This window comes from Bufo gargarizans, chromosome 7 (genome assembly GCF_014858855.1).
Source record: "Bufo gargarizans isolate SCDJY-AF-19 chromosome 7, ASM1485885v1, whole genome shotgun sequence".
Lineage (NCBI taxonomy): Eukaryota > Metazoa > Chordata > Amphibia > Anura > Bufonidae > Bufo > Bufo gargarizans.
Genome location: NC_058086.1, coordinates 100,450,795 through 100,473,971, shown reverse-complemented (window position 1 = coordinate 100,473,971; position 23,177 = coordinate 100,450,795). Strand labels below are relative to the sequence as shown.

The 23,177-nt window shown below is 42.5% G+C and overlaps 1 protein-coding gene across 2 annotated transcripts in view; it reads left to right on the top strand.

The window, feature by feature from the left end:
* Positions 1 to 23,177, top strand: part of UCHL5 (ubiquitin C-terminal hydrolase L5) — a 164,883-nt gene that overhangs the window by 122,494 nt on the left and 19,212 nt on the right. The window contains exons 8-10 of one of the 2 annotated variants that reach the window (XM_044301277.1): positions 2,674 to 2,776; positions 16,306 to 16,416; positions 18,947 to 19,045. In XM_044301277.1, the coding sequence (XP_044157212.1) occupies positions 2,674 to 2,776; positions 16,306 to 16,416; positions 18,947 to 19,045 (313 nt within the window). The remainder of the gene's footprint in view (positions 1 to 2,673; positions 2,777 to 16,305; positions 16,417 to 18,946; positions 19,046 to 23,177) is intronic. The other variant, XM_044301278.1, reaches the window with a different exon arrangement.

The following is a 23,177-nucleotide window of genomic DNA, read 5'->3' as shown; positions in this document are numbered from 1 at the left end:
AAAAATTGTCCCAAAACAACAACCACCTTATCCCGTAGTTTCCTAGATGGGGTCACTTTTATGGAGTTTCTACTCTAGGGGGGCATCAGGAGGCTTGAAAGGGTACATGGTGTAAATAAACCAGTCCAGCAAAATCTGCCTTCCAAAAACCGTATGGCGTTCCCCTTCTTCTATGTCCTGCCGTTTAGCCAAACAGTAGTTTACGACCACATTTGGGGTGTTTTTGCAAACTACAGAATCAGGGCAACCCATTTTGAGTGTTTGGCAGTTAACCCTTGTTTTACTCCTGGAAAAAACTGATTATATTGGAAAATTTTCCAAAAAATAGAAATTTCTAAATTGTTTCTCCATCTGCCATTAACTCTTGTGGAACAGCTAAAGGGTTAACAAAGTTTGTAAACCCAGTTTTGAATACCTTGAGGGGTGTACTTTCTTAGATGGAGTCACTTTTTTGAAATTTCTATTCTAGGGGTGCAACAGGGGGCTTCAAATGGGACATGGTATAAACAAAACCAGTCCTGCAAAATCTGCCTTCCAAAACCCATATGGTGTTCCCCTCCTTCTATGTGCTACCGTTCGGCCAAACAGTAGTTTACGACCACATATGGGGTGTTTTTGCAAACTACAGAATCAGGGCAACCCATTTTGAGTGGTGTTTGGCAGTTAACCCTTGTTTTACTCCTGGAAAAAATTGATTATATTGGAAAATTTTCCAAAAAATACAAACTTCAAAATTGTTTCTCCATCTGCCATCAACTCTTGTGGAAGACCTAAAGGGTTAATAAAGTTTGAAAAAACAGTTTTGAATACCTTGAGGGGTGTAGTTTCTAGAATGGGGTCATTTTTGGGAGGTTTCTATTATCTAAGCCTCACAATATGACTTCAAACCTGAACTGGTCCATAAAAAGTGGGATTTTGAAGATTTCTCAAAAATTTCAAAATTTGCTTCTAAACTTCTAAGCCTTGTAACATCCCCAAAAAATAAAATATCATTCCCAAAATGCTACAAACATGAAGTAGACATATGGGGAATGTAAAGTCATCACAATTTTTGGGGGTATTACTATGTATTACAGAAGTAGAGAAACTGAAACTTTGAAATTTGCTAATTTTTCAAAATTTTGGGTAAAAAATGTATTTTTTTATGCAAAAAAATTTACTTTTTTGACCCAATTTTAGCAGTGTCATGAAGTACAATATGTGACGAAAAAACAATCTCAGAACGGCCTGGGTAAGTCGAAGCGTTTTAAAGTTATGAGCACTTAAAGTGACACTGGTCAGGTTTGCAAAAAATGGCCTGGTCCTGAAGGTGAAAATGAGCCTGGTCTTTAAGGGGTTAAAAGGCATCAAACCTGCAATACTCTTATTTTGTTTCTCTTAATGAGAGCACTAAACTAGTTTTGGGTCATTGTCATGCTGAAATGTCCACTGGTGCCCAAGGCCAAGTTTCTCTGCAGACTCCCTGATGTTGTCATTGAGAATCCTCATTGCTCTTTTTTCATGGTGCCGTTTACTGTAATTAGGCTTCCAGGTCTATTGGCTGAAAAATACCCCCAAAGCATTAGGTTCCCACCACCATGTTTGACAGTGGGGATGGTGTTCTTTGGGTTGAAGGCTTTTCCTTTTTTACGCCAAATGAAGGAAACATCATTGTGACCAAACAATTCAATTTTTGTTTCATCTGACTATAACACAGTAGACAAGAAGTCTTTTTTGTCCAGGTGAGCTTTTGCAAAGGCCAAGCAAGCTTTTGTGTGCCTTATCTGGAGAAGTGGAACCCAGCAGTGTGCAGTGTCCGTTGGATTATCTGCCTTGAGACATTGCCACCAGCAGAGCCCAGATTCACCAGGATGGCCTTGGTGGTGATCCTTGGATTCTTTTTCACCTCTCTAACTATCCTCCTGACCAGCACAGGTGTCACTTAAAAGCTGGGAAATGTTTTTTTCCCCCCGCTTGCTGGTTGAATAAAAGTAACTAAGTCAAAATTTGCCTGGGGTATGAATAATTATGAGCAGCAGTGTGTGTGTATGTGTATGTGTGTGTATATATATATATATATATATATATATATATATATATTTCATAGGCGCTATTAACATTAAATAAAAGAGTAGGCCTCCATAGGACGATTATGCATTGGCATGCCCTTCTTTTTCTTGTATAGGAGGAAAGTACAGTGTCCTATTCATATGGCATACAAGGGTATATGTCTGGTGTGATACCCCTGGATTATATGCCAAACATAAGGCTAAATGCACACGATCAGGATTGCGTGCAGACTTGCGTTCGGAAAATCCGCACTGTAGGTCATTTACATTGTATTCTATGAGAATTTGAAATTCTCAGTGCACACAATGCAGATTTTTTCCACGCGGATTTTGACCTTTATTCACTTAGTAAAATCCGCACCGAATCTGCATGCTAATCTGCACCAATTGATGCGCATTGACCGCACAGATTTGCCTGCGAACACCTGCGGATTTCAGTGCGGATGATCCGCACATGAATCCTGAACGTGTGCATGTACCCTAAGAGGAAAGTAAAATTTGAAATAATCCTTAGCTGGAGTCACTATAAAATATGGTTGCTATATAGTGGCACATTGGTTTGGAACTTATGGCTTGACAATTCTAGTAGTTATTGAAAATGTACATTTCTTCCCTCTGTATACAGGTATTGTGAAGGGGAGATACGATTCAATTTGATGGCCATTGTTTCAGACAGGAAGAAAATATATGAAAAGAAAATGTCTGAATTGCAGGAACAGCTTTCAGAGGTCTGTACAGAGCACGTTCTTCAAACAAGTGTTAATACACATAAAAGTTTAATTTATTATTGTATTAAAGAGCACCTGTTGCCCTCCAGACATGTCTGTTGTAGTAGCTACTTGCATTCCCGATGTACTAACAATTCTGGAGTATCTATTCTTTTGACCTTTGTTATTTCTACTAGAAGTTTATGACTTCATTTCCAGGAGTTTGCAGTAACTGTACAGATGGGTTTTATCAGTTGGGGGGTGTCCCAGCACAGTCTGCAGATGGCAGCACTGATTGGACAGAGTTAGTAACGTCCGATACTGGTAATATTCACTGGCGTTAAGGGTCCATTCACACGTCCGTTGTTTCTTTCCTGATCTGTTCCGTTTTTTGCAGAACAGATCTGGACCAGATCTGTACCCTTTCATTTTCAATGGGTCCTGAAAAAAAATCTGACATTGTGCTGTCCGATTTTTATTTTTATTTTCAGGACCCATTGAAAATGAATGGGTCCAGATCTGTTCCGCAAAAAACGGAACAGATCAGGAAAGAAACAATGGACGTGTGAATGGACCCTTACTCTGTGGTAAAACTGACTTGTGCTCTTTATTCTCCAGATCAGTACGAATCGGGCGATACTGCATACGTATAGTTTTTCTTGCGTTTTGTTTGTTACTGAAAATAAATAAACTGGCAAAAAAATCTTTTTTTCATCCCCCATATTATGACCCCTAGAACTTTTTTGTAGTTATGTGTGTGGAGCTGTGGGACGGCAATTTTTTTTGTGGGGTGATCTGTACTTTTAATTGATATTATTATGGGGTGTGTACGACTTTTTGATCACTTTTTATTCATTTATTTGTGGGAGGAGAAGCGACCAAAAAAGTTGAAAGCTGTACAGGCATTTTCACCCGCAGCGATATCCATGATTTATTAATTTTTCTTTCATTTTGAATTTTTATAGATTTTTATTTTTTTTTACATTTTTTACACTTTCCCATAGGCAACCATAACAAGCAATCATTGGATTGCTTCTCTCATAGACTGAATGACAGGGGCTGCCGCATACATGCTCTGGCTCCTCCGATCACAATCCGGGGGAGCAAGAGCATACCCAAAAGCGAGTGCTTTCGGTTTTTTACGCGCTCAGAAACCCTGGTCAGGTTTGACCATGGCATCTGACAGCTCAGCGGTGTACGGAGTGTAAAATTTATGACTGGGGCTGCAGCAGCGCATATTGTTGCTTCTGTCTATGCCCCCCGGAGGATTACTAACTCCTGGCATAGCACATGGGTACCCTCTACCCATGTACTATGCCAGGATTAGCTGAATTGAGCGGGCTTCTGCCTGCTTCGCTAAGCTAAGAGCTGACATGCAGTTCTATTAGCTTAGCGGAGCAGGCAGGAGCCCGCTCCGCTCAGCTAATCCTGGCATAGTACATAGATACAGGGTACCCATGTGCTATGCCAGGAATTAGTAATCCTCTGGGTGGTACAGGCAGCAGCAGCAATATGCGCTCCTGCCCAGGGCCGTCTTTACCAAGGGGAAAAAGGGGCAGCTGCCCCGGGCCCAGTTGCTCCTGGGGGGCCCAAGGCAGCTGCCTCTTGAGCCCTGCTAGCCACTGCCCTGGGTGTAAGGCTGTCAGCTACACAGGGGGTGCTGCCATGCCATGCCTGCCGGCACTGAGTCCAGGCAGCGTACTGTGTTAGAGCTGTGATCTAGGACCTTAGGTGACATCATCGCCATGTGACCAGTAACCTAGCAATATTACTGGTCACATGGCTATGAGGTCATCACAGGTCCTAGCAGGAGTGTTGCGAGAGAAGTTTGCCTTATCTGTGGAACTTTTTTTTGTGAAGATGACATCAGAAAAAGGTGACAGGGGCTGTTATGCTAATATACTGTAAACTACTGTATAGTGGGGGGCCTGTATACTGTGTGGGGGGGGCCTGTATAGTCTGTGGGCCTGTATAGTGTATACTGTGGGTGCTGTATATTGTGGAGTGCTATACTGCTGTACTGTATACTGTGGGTGCTGTATAGTGTGGGGGGCTGTATCGTGTGGGGGGCTGTATCGTGTATAGTTTGGGGTGCTGTATACGGTGAGGTGCTATACTGCTCTACTGTATACTGTGGGCTGCTATACTGCTCTACTATATACTGTGGGGTGCTATACTGCATTCTGTGGGGTGCTGGGGTGCACTGTAACACTAGGGTGAGCCGAGCCCTGGTCTGCTTCCTGCAGAGCGGTGCCCACTTCCAGCCTGAGCCCCGAGCACTGATCCTGAGCCGCTGGAGTCTTCAGAACTGAAAGTATTTACAGTCATTCACTGTACTCTACCAGATGTGTGGATTTTTTTGTGTGTGTGTTGTGGTGGAGGGAGTGATTGCTTGCTAGGGTGTGGTAAATTTTTGCCCAGGGTCCAATCAATATTAAAGACGGCCCTGCTCCTGCCCGTACTCACAGTGCTGCTGCGGACCTGTTTATAAATTTCACACTATACTCCATACACCGCTGAGCTGTACAGTGAATGGTGCACGTTAGGTAAGGAAAAAAATTAAGTAAAATGCAAATTTAATAAATAAAGTATATTAGAAAATTTTTAGGGCATTAGGGACATTATATTTCCAGTTGATGCAAAGGTTTAGTTACTCTTTAAGTTTAGAAAACTAACACCACAAAATGACTCTTTAGCATTATATTTCTATATGTATCACTGCCATGTAGGGAAGAGAACAATCTAAAAGATAGAATAAGAATGCTATACATTTTCATGAGCATTAACCCCTTCCAGACACAGCCAGTTTTCACCTTTTTGGAAAATAAAAAAAATTGCAATAGCAAGTTTGAATTTCTCTGCTTTTAAGACAGATATTTTAGGATGTTAGAAAGCTTAGAATTTTAGAACCAATTTTTAAAATTTTCAAGAACATTTCCAAATCCAACATTTTTTTTTAACCTCTTCCCGACACATGACGTACTATTACGTCATGGAAGCCACTGCGTTCCTGCAGTTTGACGTAATAGTACGTCATGGTGATTGGGCGGGCACCTGAGCGGTGCACGCCCGTTCACTGCAGGGGTCCGGCAGTCCCTGGTAGCCAAGCCCCTGCTGTAAAAGCCTATGCCCGCGGATTAACCCCTTCTATGCCGCGGTCCGTGCTGACCGCGACATAGAAGGGGTTTGTGTCGGGTGAGGGAGCGCATTGAGTCCCCGCACTGCTGTGGCGGGGACTGGATGTGTCAGAAGGCAGCCCGATGCTGTGCAGAGGCTGCCCAATGCCTTGCACGGCATTGAGACCTGCCTTCTACGGGTGCCCAGGAGGTCCAGCCTCAGGCTGGGTCTCCTAGGCAACCTGTTAGTGTACTACTCACTGTAGTACACGAACAGGCAATGCATTACAATACAGATGTATTGTAATGCATTGCAGAGGGTATCTGCTCTATAAATATATCACATGATCCACCCTGTCTGATAAACACCATAAAAATAAAAAAAAGGTGTAAAAAAATCTATTTTTGTCACCTTACATCGCAACACCAAGCGATCAAAAAGGCATATGTCCCACAAAATGGTATCAATAAAACAGTTTAAATATTTGACATTTTATGTGCTAATAACTTTATTTATCCAAAAGATTCTTTTGGTGACACATTATACTTCATTTTAAAGGTAATATGTATATACGTTTGTTTAACCTTTATTTATAAATAAAATAAATCTAAAATTTGCAGAAAATATAAAAATAGCAGTCACCTCATCCCGCAAAAAAAATGATATACTACCTAAGACAATCGGTCAAAAAATAAAATAGCTATAGGTCTCAGAACATGGAGAAAAGAAAACATAATTTTTTTGTTTCAAAACTGCTATTATTGTGCTAAAGTGAAATGCATAAAAAAAAAAATACATATTAGGTATTGCCACATCTGTAACAACCAACTCTATATAAATATCACATGACCTAACCCCTCAGGTAAACACAGTAAAAAAAAAAAAAAAAAAAAAGTGTAAATTTTTTTTATCACCTTACCTCACAAAAATTGCAACACCTACGATCAAAAAGGCATATACAGCCCAAAATAGTACCAATAGTCACCTCCTCCCTCAAAAAATTTGATCTTACAATCGGTCTAAAATTAAAAAGCTATGGCTCTCAGACTATCATTATTTATGTTTCAAAAATGCTATTATTGTATAAAACTTGACTAAATAAGAAAAATAGACATATTAGGTATTGCCACGTCCGTAACGATCTGCTCTATAAAAAAAGTCATGTGACCTAATCCCTCAGGTAAAAACTGTAAAAAATAAATAAATAAAAATTGCACCAAAACAGCAAATTTTTTGGTCTCCTTGCCTCGTAAAGTGTAATAATGAATGATCAAAAAATCATATGTATCCAAAAATGGTACCTATAAAAACGTCAACTCTTCCTGCGAAAAACAAGCTCCTGCACAAGACGATCAGCAGAAAAATAAAGAAAATAGGGCGTTGAGAAAATGGAGATACAAAACATAATTTTTTTTCAAAAATGCTTTATTATGTAAAACTGAAACAAACATAGAAAGTAGACATATTTGATATCATTGCGTCCTTAACAACCTGCGCTATAAAAATATTGCATGATCCAACCTGTCAAGTGAATGTTTAAAAATAAAAACCGTGCCAAAACATAAATTTTTGGGGTTACCTTGCCTCGTAAAAAACATAATATAGAGCAATTAAAAATTATATGTACCCCAAAATAGTACCAATAAAACTGGCACCTTATCTCTTAGTTTCCAAAATGTGGTCACTTTTTTGAGTTTCTACTGTAAGGGTGCATCGGGGGGCTTCGAATGGGACATGACATCTAAAAACCAGTTCAGCTAAATCTGCCTTCCAAAAACCATATGCAGTTTCCTTCTGCGCCAGGCATCTCAAACTCGGAGCCCTCCAGCTGTTGCAAAATTACAGCTCCCAGCATGCCCGGACAGCCTACAGGTATCCGCCTACAGCGGGGCATTGTGGGAGTTGTAGTTTTACAACAGCTGGAGGGCCGCGAGTTTGAGATACCTGTTCTGCGCCCTGCCGTGTGGCCATACAGCAGTTTACGTTCACATGTGGGGTATTTCTGTAAACCACAGAATCAGGGTAATAATTATTGAGTTTTGTTTGGCTGTTAACCCTTGCTTTGCTACTGGAAAAAAATAATTAAATTTAAAATCTGATAAAGTGAAATTCTAAAATGTACTCTCCATTTTCCATTAATTCTTGTGGAAAACCTTAAGGGTTAACAAAGTTTGTAAAATCAGTTTTGAATACCTTGAGGGGTGTAGTTTCTAAAAGGGGTCATTTTTAGGTGGTTTCTATTATGACCTTAAAAAGTGGGTTTTGGAAATTTTCTGAAAATTTCAAGATTTGCTTCTAAACTTCAAAGCCTTGTAACATCCCCCAAAAAATAAAATGTCATTCCCAAAATGATCCAAACATGAAGTAGACATATGGGGAATGTAAAGTAATAACTATTTTTGAAGGTATTACTATGTATTATAGAAGTAGAGAAATTGAAACTTGGAAATTTGCAATTTTTTACACATTTTTGGTAAATTTGGTATCTTTTTATAAATAAAAATATTTTTTTTTGTCTTCTAACACCCCCCCCCATCCCCTCAAAAAATATGTAATTTTCAAAATGATCCAAACATGAAGAAGACATATGGGAAATGTAAAGTAATAACTATTATATGAGGTATCACTATTTATTATAAAAGTAGAGAAATTTTAATTTGGGAATTCTTCTAAATATTTGGTCAATTTGGGATTTCTTCACAAATAAAGGTAAACATTTTTGACTTAAATTTGACTATCATGAGTACAATGTGTCACGAGAAAACAGTCTTAGAATTGCTTGGATAAGTAAGTGTTGAAAAGCTATTGCCACATAAAGTGACACATGTCAGATATGCGAAAAATGGCTTGGGCAGAAGAGCGAAAAATGTCCCGCGGTAGAAGGGGTTAAAGGACATCTGTCGCCACATACTAGTAGGTAAAATGATCATCCAGACACTCCATCCCTGTATATTGTGTACACTGAATGAGTGTTCAGGGCCAGGAGTCTATATGGCCCATCAGTCAAAGAGGTGGGGGCACAGCATAGCAGACAGGGAGCAGAGCTACTTGGTACAATGAGGTGTAACAGTACTCCCCTTGTTGCACCTAGGGTATAATTTGCATACCACAAAAAGTATGTTTTTCCATTTCATCCACCATACTGACCCTTGACCTCTGTAGGGGCAGGAACACACAAAATTCCTTTGTTTTTATACGGGGCTTACCCTGGGAATTTCCTCTGTCCTCTCGCAGCCGTGGCTAAGGCTGGGCAGCTAGAATTAAATCTAAGTCTCTGAAATGTGCCACTTGTTCTAAAAGACTCCCAGAGAATTATAAAAAGAAGCTATGCCAATCTTGCATCAGTGATCTCATCAAGGAAGATCAACCATCTATCTTGACTGAAATTAAAACCATGTTCCAGGAAGAAATCAAAACTTCCTTTAGAGCCCAAAGTCATCCGGTTCCTCCTTCTAAAAAAACAAAAAATTTCTGCACCATCCTCCTCCAGAGGACATGGAGGAGAAATAGTGGAGGATTAAGAAGAGAACACCACGCATGTGCGGCAGGCGCTCTCGGCTATTTTCAGGACTCCCATAGAAGTGAATGGACCGTGAACTACGAAAGCATGATCACCTCTCTATTCACCTCTATGGAAGTTCCAGGAAGTTTCGGCACTCCTATAAAAGTCAATACAGGGTGGGCGTGCATACATGGTGCACCCTCGTTCACTTTGGGGTCCGTACCTATCCTATGCCACCAAAGTGCGAGATGGGCCAACCCCTTTAAAAGGGTATTCTGGTAATCAGATAATCCACAGGATAGTTTTATATTTCTGACCACTGGGACTACCCCATACCCCGAAATGAATGGAGAGGCTGGTGGAGCATGCGCCTTGGCGCTACATTTATTTTCTATGCGACCGCCAGAAATAGCCAAGCACTGTCCTCAGCTATCCCCAGCAGTCCAATAGACAAGGAATGGGGTGGCAGGTGCACACACTACCTGCTGCTGCATTTATTTCAGGGAGCTCTACAGGGCAGGGATGGCCAACCTGAGGCTCTCCAGCAGTTGAAAAACTACAACTCCCAGCATGCCCAGAAAGTCTACAGCTATCAGCAGGATATGGTGGGAATTGTAGTTTTACAACAGCTGGAGAGCCGCAGGTTGGCCATCCCTGCCATAGGGTATGGGGCCACTTTTTCATTATTGGAGGGGTTCCCAGACACCTAGCAGTCTATAGATGACGATATCTTCACCAATTCTTCAATGACCTGGGGCACAACTACGGTTAAAGGAACGGCCCAAGTGGGGTGGGGGTGGGGGGGGTCAGTGCCAGGCGGTCTGTGACTGGCAGAAGTCCCTCTACTAGGCGCATTACCCCATGGCTTCTCTATAATAAGGTATACAGTAGTTAGTGATGGCACATCTGTACAGACATGGAGCTGGGCGTGTGATGGAAAAGGACAATGACATACTTTGGAATGGAGGCTCTCCACACAAGGCCAGGGCAATGTGACTCACTCCCTGGGATATTGCACATGATTTTCACCGAGCTTTCCTCCCCGCCTGCTTGTCCAGTACTCTTCCTCCCCAAATCACACTGAGGACTGGCCACTGAAGCAGCCTCAGAGCCTGGTCACACAGATACATAGAATTAAAGATCCTTCCCCCTGCATGCTATGGAAGTGCCAAGTGAATGCCTTGGTGACCCCCTGCCATGGTGCCTGGGCAGACATGTGCTGTCACTACAGGCCTGCTGTCCACCCCCTGCATAGGGCACTGCCCAGGAGAACTTTACCTGTACCTGCACCACTGGCTGCCTTAGGAAGTTTCAGCATGGGATCAAGCACTGTGCTCCGTCCAAACCCGCCCACTCCAGGCACTGAGAGCCCAGGAACTGTGTCCGCCCCGGCTCCCTCACTTTCACACAAGCGCCCTGATAGTGACCAGATACTGCAGCTTATTTATGCTGCCCATCAAAATGCCCACCACCCCAAGCCCTGCCCACCCATCGGTGACAGCCTATCACAATGCAGGAGTGCCAGATTAGCCAATCAGTGAGCAGAATCCAGAGTCTTTCACCTGCATGTGACCGGACACCTGATTGGAGGATGAGGTTTGTTGCTATTCTGGCCGAGCTGGCGATGGAGATTCGATGTGTGAAGCGCAATGTTTGATGAAAGAGCAGCGGAAGGTCTAGGCGCAAATAGTGACAAGACTACAAAGTCGCATTGGCGATCATTTTGGTCGCCATCTGGAGCCCTGACAGTAAAAGCTACAATGAGTGTAGGAGATGTTTGGGGGGTTTACGTGCCAAACAATCTAAAGTATTTTCCATTAGTGAAAATGTTAAGGATATCATTCTGGATGAGTGGATAGATCCTGAAAAAAGATTGGGGGTATCCCAGGAATTCAGAAACCAATTACTGTTTGATCCATCTGCGTATAAAATCTTTAATTAGATTCCTAAAATTGATACTCAAGTGGCAAAGGTGGTCAAGAAAACTTCTTTACCGTTTGAAGACTCATCGCAGTTACGCGACCCAATGGAACTGGGTGACTTCCTCCTAAGAAAGGCCTGGAAATCATCCATGTTTAGGGTCAAGACCAATATTGCATCAACTTCTGTGGCAAGGGCCATGTATTTCTGGCTGAATGAATTAGAGAACTATCTTAAAAACAAAGCTCCTAGGAAAGAAATACATTATATTCCCTTACTAAAATCGGCCATGGCATTTCTGGCAGATGCCTCTGCTGAATCAATACGATTTTCTGCAGAGAGTGCAGCTCTTTCCAACTCTGCTAGGCGAGCTTTGTGGATAAAATCTTGGTTGGGCGACAAGACTTCTAAAGCTAAACTGTCTTCAATTGCTTTCTCCGGTGAAGAAACCAATGTTAGACAAACCATTAAAAAAAAAACACAGACAAAAAAGCGTTTCCCTGAAGAAAGAGGCCCTTTTGTCCCTATAATTCCCAGTCTAGACCCTACAGGAGGAAAGGTAAAGCGGGGCACTGTAGTGATCAGAAAGGGGGAAGAGGGTTCCTCCTTAACCCTTAGAATAAATACGGTGATAAACAATGATGCCAGAATGGGAGAAAGGTTTAAAGGGATTCTGTCACCTCCCCTAACCCAAAAAACGATTTTAAAGAAGCCATGAAGCACAGCAGTCCAGCAGTTTCTGCAAAAACGACTTTTATTGATATGCAAATGTGTCCTGAATGTGCCCAGAGGGGCGTTTTGTTCCTCTTAGAGAGCCCAGTACCACCCCTCTTACAGTGCCCAGCCCGCCTTCCTTGCACTGTCTAACCGCCCCCAGCCTGCCACAGCCTCTCCTCCCCCTCCCTCACGCCGAACGAACTCTCGCACAGGCGCAGTACCCACTGAGGGCTGCGCCTGTGCGATCTGCAGGAGACTGAGGGCAGGAGCTTCATCCTCGTCACTGGGCATGCGCCGAGCCCAGTGACGTCCGATGCTCGCTCTTCCCTCAGTCAGCAGGGAAGAGCGAGCATCGGACGTCACTGGGCTCGGCGCATGCCCAGTGACTAGGATGTTATTCAGTTAAAAATAGTAGTTGTTGGACTTATCCAGGTAGAGTGTCATTGTCAAGGTCCCAGAACCCGAAAAAGGGAAAAGTTTCTATAAAAAAAAATTGAGTCCTCTCCCCCTCTTTAATATTGCAAAGCTGGTGAGGAATGGTTCCTGAGGAGCAACCCAGATGGCCTACACGGGCGCCAGACATGGTAATCACATATAAAAAAAAAAGGCTCAGGTACAATCACTTCCCACAACTACCACAACTCGCCAGTCACATACTCCATAGACCTCGTGCTCCCTTCTGACTGGTCCTCACTGTCTCCTTCAACGTACTATGATGCCTGGTTGAGAGTACAGTGGGGAATCTGTTTCTACAGGTGTGGGGTATGTGGTCTTCAGTTGCCGCAAATCTAATAATAGTACTGTGCCACAGTATAATTAGAAATGGCGGGCACCGCGCGTCTCTTCTGCAACTGTGCACAAACTCCATCTCCAATTACTGCGTGGGCCGCATGCTGTAGGTTGGGCATCACTGAACTATGCCATCATGTGAACGTCATTAAAAACTATGCCAGGGCAGCAGTTTTTTTGGTCACTTTGCCTCCCCAAAAACATAATCTTATGTACACCAAAACAATATTTAATGATGGCAACTCATCCTGCAAAAAATAAGGCTTCACACTGCTCTGAGATAAAATAAAAAAATGTACGGTTAGTAGAAGATGGCTGTAGTGGTACCTCAGAGACTGTTTGAAACCAACATGGTGCATGTAAATCAATCCATCAAAATACGCTCTGCAAAAGCCAAAGGGTGGTCTTCCCCTCCTGCACCCTGCAGTGTACCTAAACAGAGAGAGAGACCTGCATATTGCGGTCTGCAATGCACAGGCCTCGGCCCGTAAATCCTGTATTGTGGTGCAGACCCATTGATTTGAATGGGCCTGCAATCCGCACCATACGGCAAAAGATAGGACATGTCCTATTATTTGCGGTGTGGAAGCACAGACCCAAAAGCCCACTGAAGCGCTTCGTAGTGCCTCTGTGGGCTTCCGATCCGTGCCTCCGCTGAATCTATCTAATTAATACTGCCAGTGTCAAACTCTTATCAGCCCCCCTACACCCTTCCCCCCCCCCCCCCCCCCTTTAAAAAAAAATAAAGCAGAAACTTAACAGTCTGGAGGACTGTTGAACTTTACTGCTGGCTATTCATACAATTCTAATAGGTTTAATTGTCTAACATAGTCATAATAATATAGGCCTAAAAATAAATGCTCCAGAATTATTACATGCAGAATGTTAGTAGTTACTGCAACAGACCTGTCAAGAGGTCGCAGTTCCTCTTAAAGATAAAATGTGCTTAGATACAGTTGAGAATAAAAAAATTTTTACACAATATACATACATTTCTGTTAACATTTTCCTAAGTTTTCAGTTTTTATTTGTACATGTTCCATGATTAAAGGGGTTGTGCATGTTTGTGGAAGGGGCAGCATTCCAGCAAAGGGAAACATACTTGTCTGCTCCCAATGCTGGCTCCTGTCCTCTCCAGCCTCTGCTACTCTTCTCGGGTCAGTGGATGTACACTTCTGGTTTGACACCTCTACAGCCAATTGCCGGCCGCAGCGGTGACATACTCCCCCGGCGTCACGTGACCATTTGCCATGATTTTGGGGTTGCAGGTCACTGCTGTGGCCAGAGATTGGTTGCCGTGGCCTCAAAACGGAAGTTTACACCTAGGGACCCAAGCCGAGCAGTGGAGGCTGGAGAGTGTGGGAGCATGAAACCAGCATCGGGAAGCAGGTAAGTATGCTTCATTTTCAGGTCTGCCTAGGAGATGTGCACATCTGTGCCCCTCCAGATGTGCACAACCCCTTTAAGTGCAAATCAGCTTTTGCATATCTTTTTAGATCACTATATACAGGTCCTTCTCAAAAAATTTGCATATTGTGATAAAGTTCATTATTTTCTGTAATGTACTGATAAACATTAGACTTTCATATATTTTAGATTCATTACACACCAACTGAAGTAGTTCAAGCCTTTTATTGTTTTAATATTGATGATTTTGGCATACAGCTCATGAAAACCCAAATTTCCTATCTCAAAAAATTAGCATATAATGAAAAGGTTCTCTAAACGAGCTATTAACTTAATCATCTGAATCAACTAATTAACTCTAAACACCTGCAAAAGATTCCTGAGGCTTTTAAAAACTCCCAGCCTGGTTCATTACTCAAAACCACAATCATGGGTAAGACTGCCGACCTGACTGCTGTCCAGAAGGCCATCATGGACACCCTCAAGCAAGAGGGTAGGACACAGAAAGAAATTTCTGAACGAATAGGCTGTTCCCAGAGTGCTGTATCAAGGCACCTCAGTGGGAAGTCTGTGGGAAGGAAAAAGTGTGGCAGAAAACGCTGCACAACGAGAAGAGGTGACCGGACCCTGAGGAAGATTGTGGAGAAGGACCGATTCCAGACCTTGGGGGACCTGCGGAAGCAGTGGACTGAGTCTGGAGTAGAAACATCCAGAGCCACCGTGTACAGGCGTGTGCAGGAAATGGGCTACAGGTGCCGCATTCCCCAGTTCAAGCCACTTTTGAACCAGAAACAGCGGCAGAAGCGCCTGACCTGGGCTACAGAGAAGCAGCACTGGACTGTTGCATGTCATTTGAAAATCAAGGTGCCAGAGTCTGGAGGAAGACTGGGGAGAGGGAAATGCCAAAATGCCTGAAGTCCAGTGTCAAGTACCCACAGTCAGTGATGGTCTGGGGTGCCATGTCAGCTGCTGGTGTTGGTCCACTGTGTTTTATCAAGGGCAGGGTCAATGCAGCTAGCTATCAGGAGATTTTGGAGCACTTCATGCTTCCATCTGCTGAAAAGCTTTATGGAGATGAAGATTTTATTTTTCAGCACGACCTGGCACCTGCTCACAGTGCCAACACCACTGGTAAATGGTTTACTGACCATGGTATTACTGTGCTCAATTGGCCTGCCAACTTTCCTGACCTGAACCCCATAGAGAATCTGTGGGATATTGGGAAGAGAAAGTTGAGAGACGCAAGACCCAACACTCTGGATGAGCTTAAGGCCGCTATCAAAGCATCCTGGGCCTCCATAACACCTCAGCAGTGCCACAGGCTGATTGCCTCCATGCCACGCCGCATTGAAGCAGTCATTTCTGCAAAAGGATTCCCGACCAAGTATTGAGTGCAGAACTGAACATAATTATTTGAAGGTTGACTTTTTTTTCTATTAAAAACACTTTTCTTTTATTGGTCGGATGAAATATGCTAATTTTTTTTAGATAGGAAATTTGGGTCTTCATGAGCTGTATGCCAAAATCATCAATATTAAAACAATAAAAGGCTTGAACTACTTCAGTTGGTGTGTAATGAATCTAAAATATATGAAAGTCTAATGTTTATCAGTACATTACAGAAAATAATGAACTTTATCACAATATGCAAATTTTTTGAGAAGGACCTGTATTAGTATAAGGAAACTTGGAATTGTTTTCTTATTTGTATTTGCAACGTTAGGTCTGAGTTTTCAGAAAAATTCTGATATGTCATAGAGACATATCAAACGTTTTGATTCATGTGGGTCTGAGTGCTGAGACCCCAACTGATCATTAGAATATGGAGAGAGTATAGTTCTCATATTGATCTTATTTCTGCAGGAGACAGAATTAAGACGGGCGCATACAGTAGGCTTTCTATTTAGGCCACCTCACTTCCAGTCCTGCAGAGAGGAGAGATATGTGAGCACGTCTGTCTTTGTTCTAGTAATTAACAAGTTTCTCATCACTTTCACCAACCTGTCAAAACTATAGAATATCTCTGTGACATATCAAAAGTTTTCTGAAGACTCGGTGACCCTTTAAAGTTTTGTTATGTTTTTCCTATGAATTTTAGATTGAACCCATGGAAACTGACCACAACAGTTTGGTAAACTCAATTCAGTCTGAAATAGCTAAATACCAACTCCTGCTAGAAGAAGAACAACAGAAGACTAAAAGATATAAGGTTATATTTCATTTTAGTTATATCTATGCAGGCTAAAATAACTCTGTTAACAGCCTCATGCTGGGTTCACACTGTGTTAAGCCTAAGCTTTCTGTTGGGTGTATATTTGAAAACCTGAAAACTATATTGAACTGTATACTGCATAGGGTACATTCACTTCAGTAGCTCAAATGGTGTTAAAAATATTAATCTCTAACATACCTTTGATTTGTTTTTGGCTTTTTTGCAGACAGATTAACTCTGTCTCACGCTCTATTTTGTCTGGCAGAAAAGCTGGAAACAAACAGCAGTCAAACTGAGTACGAAGATGACTCATTTGAATCTTTGACCCATTAAATGAATGCGCTTTTCATTATATACATTGAAAATGGTTTGGGTATTCAAACTTATAATAATTGTGCCCCATAAACCATTGCTTTGTGATTTGCTGTCTAACCTCTTCAGGATTTTCCATTTTTGCATTTTCATTTTTCACTCTCTACATTCCCAGAGCCTTAACTTTTATTTTTCCGTTCACATAGCCATATGAGGCCTTGTATTTTTACAGAACAAGTTGTACTTTTTAATGGCTCCATTTATGGATGCCTACAATGTAGGAGGTTTTGTTTTTACGGCGTTTCTTATGCGATAAAACAGACCAGTTACCTTCATTCTCCAGGTCAATACGATTATGGCGATACCACATTTAATACTGAAAACCAATAACTTTGGAAAAAATAAATCTGATTCCCATAACTTTTTTTTTAGAGTTTTGTTTACGGAGCTTTGTGACGGTTCTTTTTTTTTTGCAGGATGATCTGTAGTTTTTATTGAAGCAACGTTTGAGCAACTTTTTGATTTTTATTTTTTCAATGGTAAATCTGTAAAGTAAAAAATGATAAATCGGCACTGTAGTTTTTTTTTTTTTTTTTTTACTGGCATTTTTGGATGTTGCAATGCCCATGATGGTTAATTTTTTTTTTTATTCTTTCTTTTTCTAGGGAGAGGAGTTAATTTTGTAAAACTTAAAAAAAAAAAAAAATTTTTTAGGTGACTAGAACATGCAATCATTAGATTGCATCTTATATTCTGTAATGCATAACTATGCATTACAGAATACAATATTCAGTATATTCAAATTCTGTGCTGCCATCTGCGGGCCAGCATTGGAATGTACTAGTAGCTACATGTATAGGTTTAGGTCTATTACCAGTTCGGGCTGTCTTCCCTGATCTCAGCCAGGGAAAGGTGGCCCGGGAACTACGCAACTCCCAGTTCTAGCGATCCTACATGCAGTGGTTACATTTGACCACGGCATCTGAGGAGTTAAATGCCCTCGATCAGCATTACTGCAGATCGCATACATTAGTCCTGAGTCTCTGCTTTGTATAGCATCTTTAAAGATGGCTAGCAACTGGGTGCCTGCTGTTTCACACAGCAGATACCCGGGCCTAATGTTTGGCGTAACCATAAAAAAAAAAAAAAAGTTATGGGGGTCAGAATATGGTAATGAAAAGGAAAAAAAAAGGTTATCAGATTTTTTTTTTTTTTTCAGTGTTAAATCGCAAGAAAAACTATACAAATGGGGTATCTTCATAATCTTACCCAGAGAATGAAGAGCACAAGTCAGTTTTACGGCATAGTGAAAACAAAACACATAACGCTGTCTGAATTACATTTTTTTTCCAATTCCAACCCGTTTAGAATTTTTTTCCAACTTCCTACTACACCCTATGCAATATTATATGGTAGCATTAGAAAGTACAGTTTGTCCTGCAAAAAAAGTCACATGGCTATGGGAACGGAAAAATAAAATAAAGCTATGGCTCCAAGAAGGCAGGGAGTAAAAAAAACGCAAAAATGGAAAATCGCTCTGTCAGCAAGGGCTTAAGCCCATATGGAGAGGAGTCAGGTCACAATACTATTCTGTAATGTTAGAAGAATGAACAGTAATGGTATAGCCTTCAGAAATATACTGTTAAGCGACTCCATAATTGTATAGACAGTAAATTTGTGTGGACACTTCTGGGTCAGCCGTTTGTGTGGCCTGGTGTCTGAGACAAAAAATAGCTTGAGGGTTACTACACTGCTGCTAAATAGCAGAGCCAGACCAATATTATTTAATTTATTTAAAGAGGCCTGACACCACAGAATGTAATGCAATCTTCTGCACTATATTTTTGTGGGAAACGATTCAGTAAAACTTTTAATTTGTACATTTATATCGCCGAAGGTGTACAATCAGGATTTTCCTTTGGCGATTTAGATAGATTTAGTAGGGATCAGAGTGGTGTAGACAAGCAGTATATTTAAAAGTTAAATCTTTTTTTCTAATATATTTAAAAGTTCCCTGTTCTCTGCCAAATTAATAAAAATAAAAATAAAAAATTGTCCCTGTGATTCCAGGCTTAGTTGTTTTTTTCTGGTGGGGCTGGCATATCTATGATAAAACGTGAAGGTTTTCGGTTATTGTAAATGGCCATGAAAAATAAATGTGCTAATAATTTCATATAAATAAAAAAAATTAAGTCAATTTTTTTTTTTTTAACAGATTGAGAATATTAGAAGGAAGCACAACTATCTTCCATTCATCATGGAATTGTTGAAAACATTAGCAGAGCATCAGCAGTTAATACCACTCGTAGAAAAAGTAAGTGCTATAATTTTATGCTATCACTTGCATATAATGTGTATAACAGGAAAATATACAGATGTGTTCACCAAACACATCTAAGCCTAACATGCTCATATGCCAAAATTCTGGTATTTTGGCTTATTTTTCATGTCATATGCGGTTACATACCCACTTTGTTTTATTTTTAACCCCTTAATGATGCATCTAGTTTTGTCCTTAACCCCTTAAGGACACAGCCTTATTTCACCTTAACCGCTTCCGGACCGCCTAACGCAGGATCGCAATCCGGAGGCGCCTCACTCAGGCACAGTCACGCATCTATGCGTCATCTCGCGAGGCGCGAGATGACGCTCACAGCCGGCCCGCAGCATGCGCATCGTGGGCCGGAAAAAGTTACAGGACAAATTCGTCATCGGCCTGCCAGCCAATGATCGTCGCTGGCAGGCTGATGATTTAAAAAAAAAATAATCAGAAGCTATCTAACACATTATATTTATAAATATAATGTGTTAAATGGCTGCTGTGCTCCTCTGCTGGTCCTTTTTGTCAGTTGGTTCCAGCAGAGGAGCACAGTTCACAGTGAGTACACCCAACACAACACTTAGCCCCCAGATCACCACCCATCCCCCCAATTAACCCCTTGATCGCCCCTGTCAATCACCTAGTGAAAGGGAAAAAAGTGATCAGTGTAAACTGTCACTTTTTTTTTTCACTGGTATTGATTGTTAGGTTTTAGGATAGTTTAGGCCCCTTGGTTAGGTAGTTAGCGATCGTTTAGCGCTCAGCCCACTGCACCGCAGTCACTGATTCGCTGATTATCGTATCGCTAATCAGCATTTTTACTTTTATAGTATCTGTAAGTAGTCAGATCTATAACAGAATTAGTGTCACCTTAGCTCGCCCTCCACCCAAAACGCAGTGTTTGCCCGATCAGGCATGATCGGTCGCCCACACGTGCGTTCACCCACGCCCGCCCCGCCGCAGTGACAACATTTATATATTTTTTTTTATCACTGCACAATCACTTTCCAAGCGCTGTGGCGATAAAAAAAATCTGTTTTGATATTTTTTATCAATCGCAGCGGCTTCCGGTACTTCGCTAGCCTCCCATTTGTAAGACAGGCTTGCTTTTTTTCTTGGGTAGTCTCAGGGAATACCCCCTAAATTTAGTTGACCAAATGGCAAATAAGGGGTATTCTTCTGAAGAGGCCTACAGGCTTCTGACCCAGTCGGATGAGGAATGGGAACCCTCATCTGACGAATCCAGCGGGTCAGAATATGAACCTGTAGAAAGCAGTGGCAGTCTGACCCAAAGTTCGGACGAGGAGGTTGAGGTCCCTGATAGCACCAGGCGTACCCGGGTTGCTAGACCACAGGTTGCGCAGGATCCGCTTCAAGGGCAGCAGAGTGGGGCTGGCGCTGTCTGATTACGTGGTGAGGCATACACCAGCAGCGCAGCCCATCCTGGACCTAGTACCAGCACTGCCGTAGAACATGGTGAAGTGGCACGTGCAGTAGTTCCCCCGTCGCAGCCACCGCACAGACAGACCCGTAGAGTCCCTGAGGTGCTGGCAAACCCTGATTGGCAGCCCCCCAACTTCAGCCGCACCTGTAGTGCCCCCTTTCACCGCCCAGTCTGGAGTTCGGGTTGAGACAGCTCAGATAGGTTCGGCACTGGGATTTTTTGAGCTGTTCTTGACTGCGGAGCTCTTGGACTTAGTCGTGGCAGAAACAAATCGGTATGCCACTCAATTTATAGCCGCCAACCCGGGAAGCTTTTATGCCCAGTCTTTCCGGTGGAAACCCGTCCAAGTTTCCGAAAATTAAAACTTTTCTGGGCCTTCTCAACATGGGCCTAGCCAAAAAGCATGAATTGCGGTCATATTGGTCCACGAACCCAATTCATCACATGCCCATGTTCTCTGCTGCAATGTCCAGGGCACGATTTGAAGCCATCCTGCGTTTCCTGCACTTTAGCGACAACAGCACCCATCGTCCCAGAGGCCACCCAGCTTTTGACAGTCTCCACAAAATTCGACCCCTGATAGACCACCTTAACACCAAATTTGCAGATGTGTATACCCCTGAGCAAAACATCTGCGTAGACGAGTCCCTTATACATTTTACCGGGCGCCTTGGCTTCAAACAATACATCCCAAGCAAGCGCGCCCGCTATAAGGTCAAATTGTATAAGCTCTGTGAAAGGGCCACAGGCTATACCCACAAATTTCGGATCTATGAGGGTAAAGATCAGACCCTGGAACCGGTCGGTTGCCCTGACTACCTGGGGAGCAGTGGGAAGACAGTGTGGGACTTGGTGTCACCCTTATTTGGCAAGGGGTACCATCTTTATGTGGACAATTTTTACACAAGTGTGCCCCTCTTCAGGCATTTGTTCCTAGAACAGATTGGCTGTTGTGGCACTGTGCGACCTAGTTGCCGGGGCTTCCCCCAACAGCTCGTTACCACCCATCTTGCAAGGGGGGAGAGGGCTGCCTTGTGTAACGAAGAACTGCTCGCGGTGAAATGGAGAGAAAAGCGTGACATTTACATGCTCTCCTCCATTCACACAGACACGACAATACAAATTGAACGAGCAAACGGTGTCATTGAAAAGCCCCTCTCGGTCCACGACTATAATTCGCTCATAGAAGGAGTGGACTTCAATGACCAGATGTTGGCTCCTTATTTAGTGTCCCACCGCACCAGACGCTGGTATAAGAAGGTGTCTGTATATTTAATTCAATTGGCTGCATATAATAGTTTTGTTCTCTACTGTAAGGCTGGGAGAACAAGATCCTTCCTCAAATTTCAGGAAGAGATAATCGAGAACCTCTTGTATCCAGGAGGTTCCGTGGCCCCATCCACCAGTGTAGTGAGCCGTCTACACGAGCGACATTTCCCCAATATCGTTTCTGGTACCTCAACCCAAGCGTCACCCCGTAAAAGATGTCGTGTCTGTAGCAGGAGTGGAATAAGGCGTGACACCCGCTATTTCTGTCCTGACTGCCCTGACCACCCTGCCCTATGCTTAGGGGAGTGTTTCCGGAAGTACCACTTGTCACGATCTATGGATCCGACCGCTCCGGATCCCACAGCTGTGACGTAGTGGTCTGTGACGGAGTCTGCGCACACACAGAGACCTCACGTGACCGGGGTATTACCATCCGGCTAACACCCCCCACTACACTTCGGTAACTGCCACCACGTGGGTTCCCGGTCCACGAGCCGACTATCCGGGTCATTCACTATAACACAGATCAGTGGATGAACCGGATATCACTGACCAACCGCAGTCAATCACCCCCAGCTACAATTCCTAAATGCAATTTAACTAACTACCTGGTAATGTCTCTTTCAAAGGCAAGGTACGTTGTTCAGCAGCTTAGAATATGGAAGACTTGGCCATTTAGATTTTATAATCTTTAATAAGCGGTAAAAAGCAGTGCATACAAGTCTAATGAAAATGACTATAAGTCTACAGAATAATAATAACAATATAAATAATCACGACAGTTCAAATGAAAGGGAAAAAGATGAAAGAATACTTAGTTTCTCTGGAGGGTTTCAGATGGTCGTTCATATGTCCTTTTTGAATCCTTGCAAACCCCTTTTCAGTATGTATCAGGGGAGACCCTCAAAGTTCTTCTGATACAGGGATATGCCGTCAATGTCCAATTAAGTGTCTGGTGATGTTCCATGGGTCTCTCTCCTCTGTCCTTGTGCATGGATTTTTATGAACTCTCCCATGGGCAGGAGACTTACTCCTGTCAGCCAATGGCAGCAGAGTGACTGTGAAGCCTAGGGATGGCCCCCAAGTGTTTTATGACCCCATCAAAGTTCAGTTCCTACAATGAGGATTAAGCTCGTATCTCCCTGATACATCGGCATATTTTTATACAGAATACATATTTGCGATCCTTATTTATTTACCTACAGAATGAGACCACACACGGTAATGCTGGGACCTGTAGTTCTTCTACCACCCATAGGTCAGCTACAGAATGACATCCTCTAGTCATATTTGATACCCAATTAACCACAATACTCTGTAGAGCCTGGATCTGGGGTCAGAAAGGGCATAAGTTGATTCATAAATGAAATATGAAAGTGGACTGGTTTTATGCCCAGAGCTAATTAAGGGCTA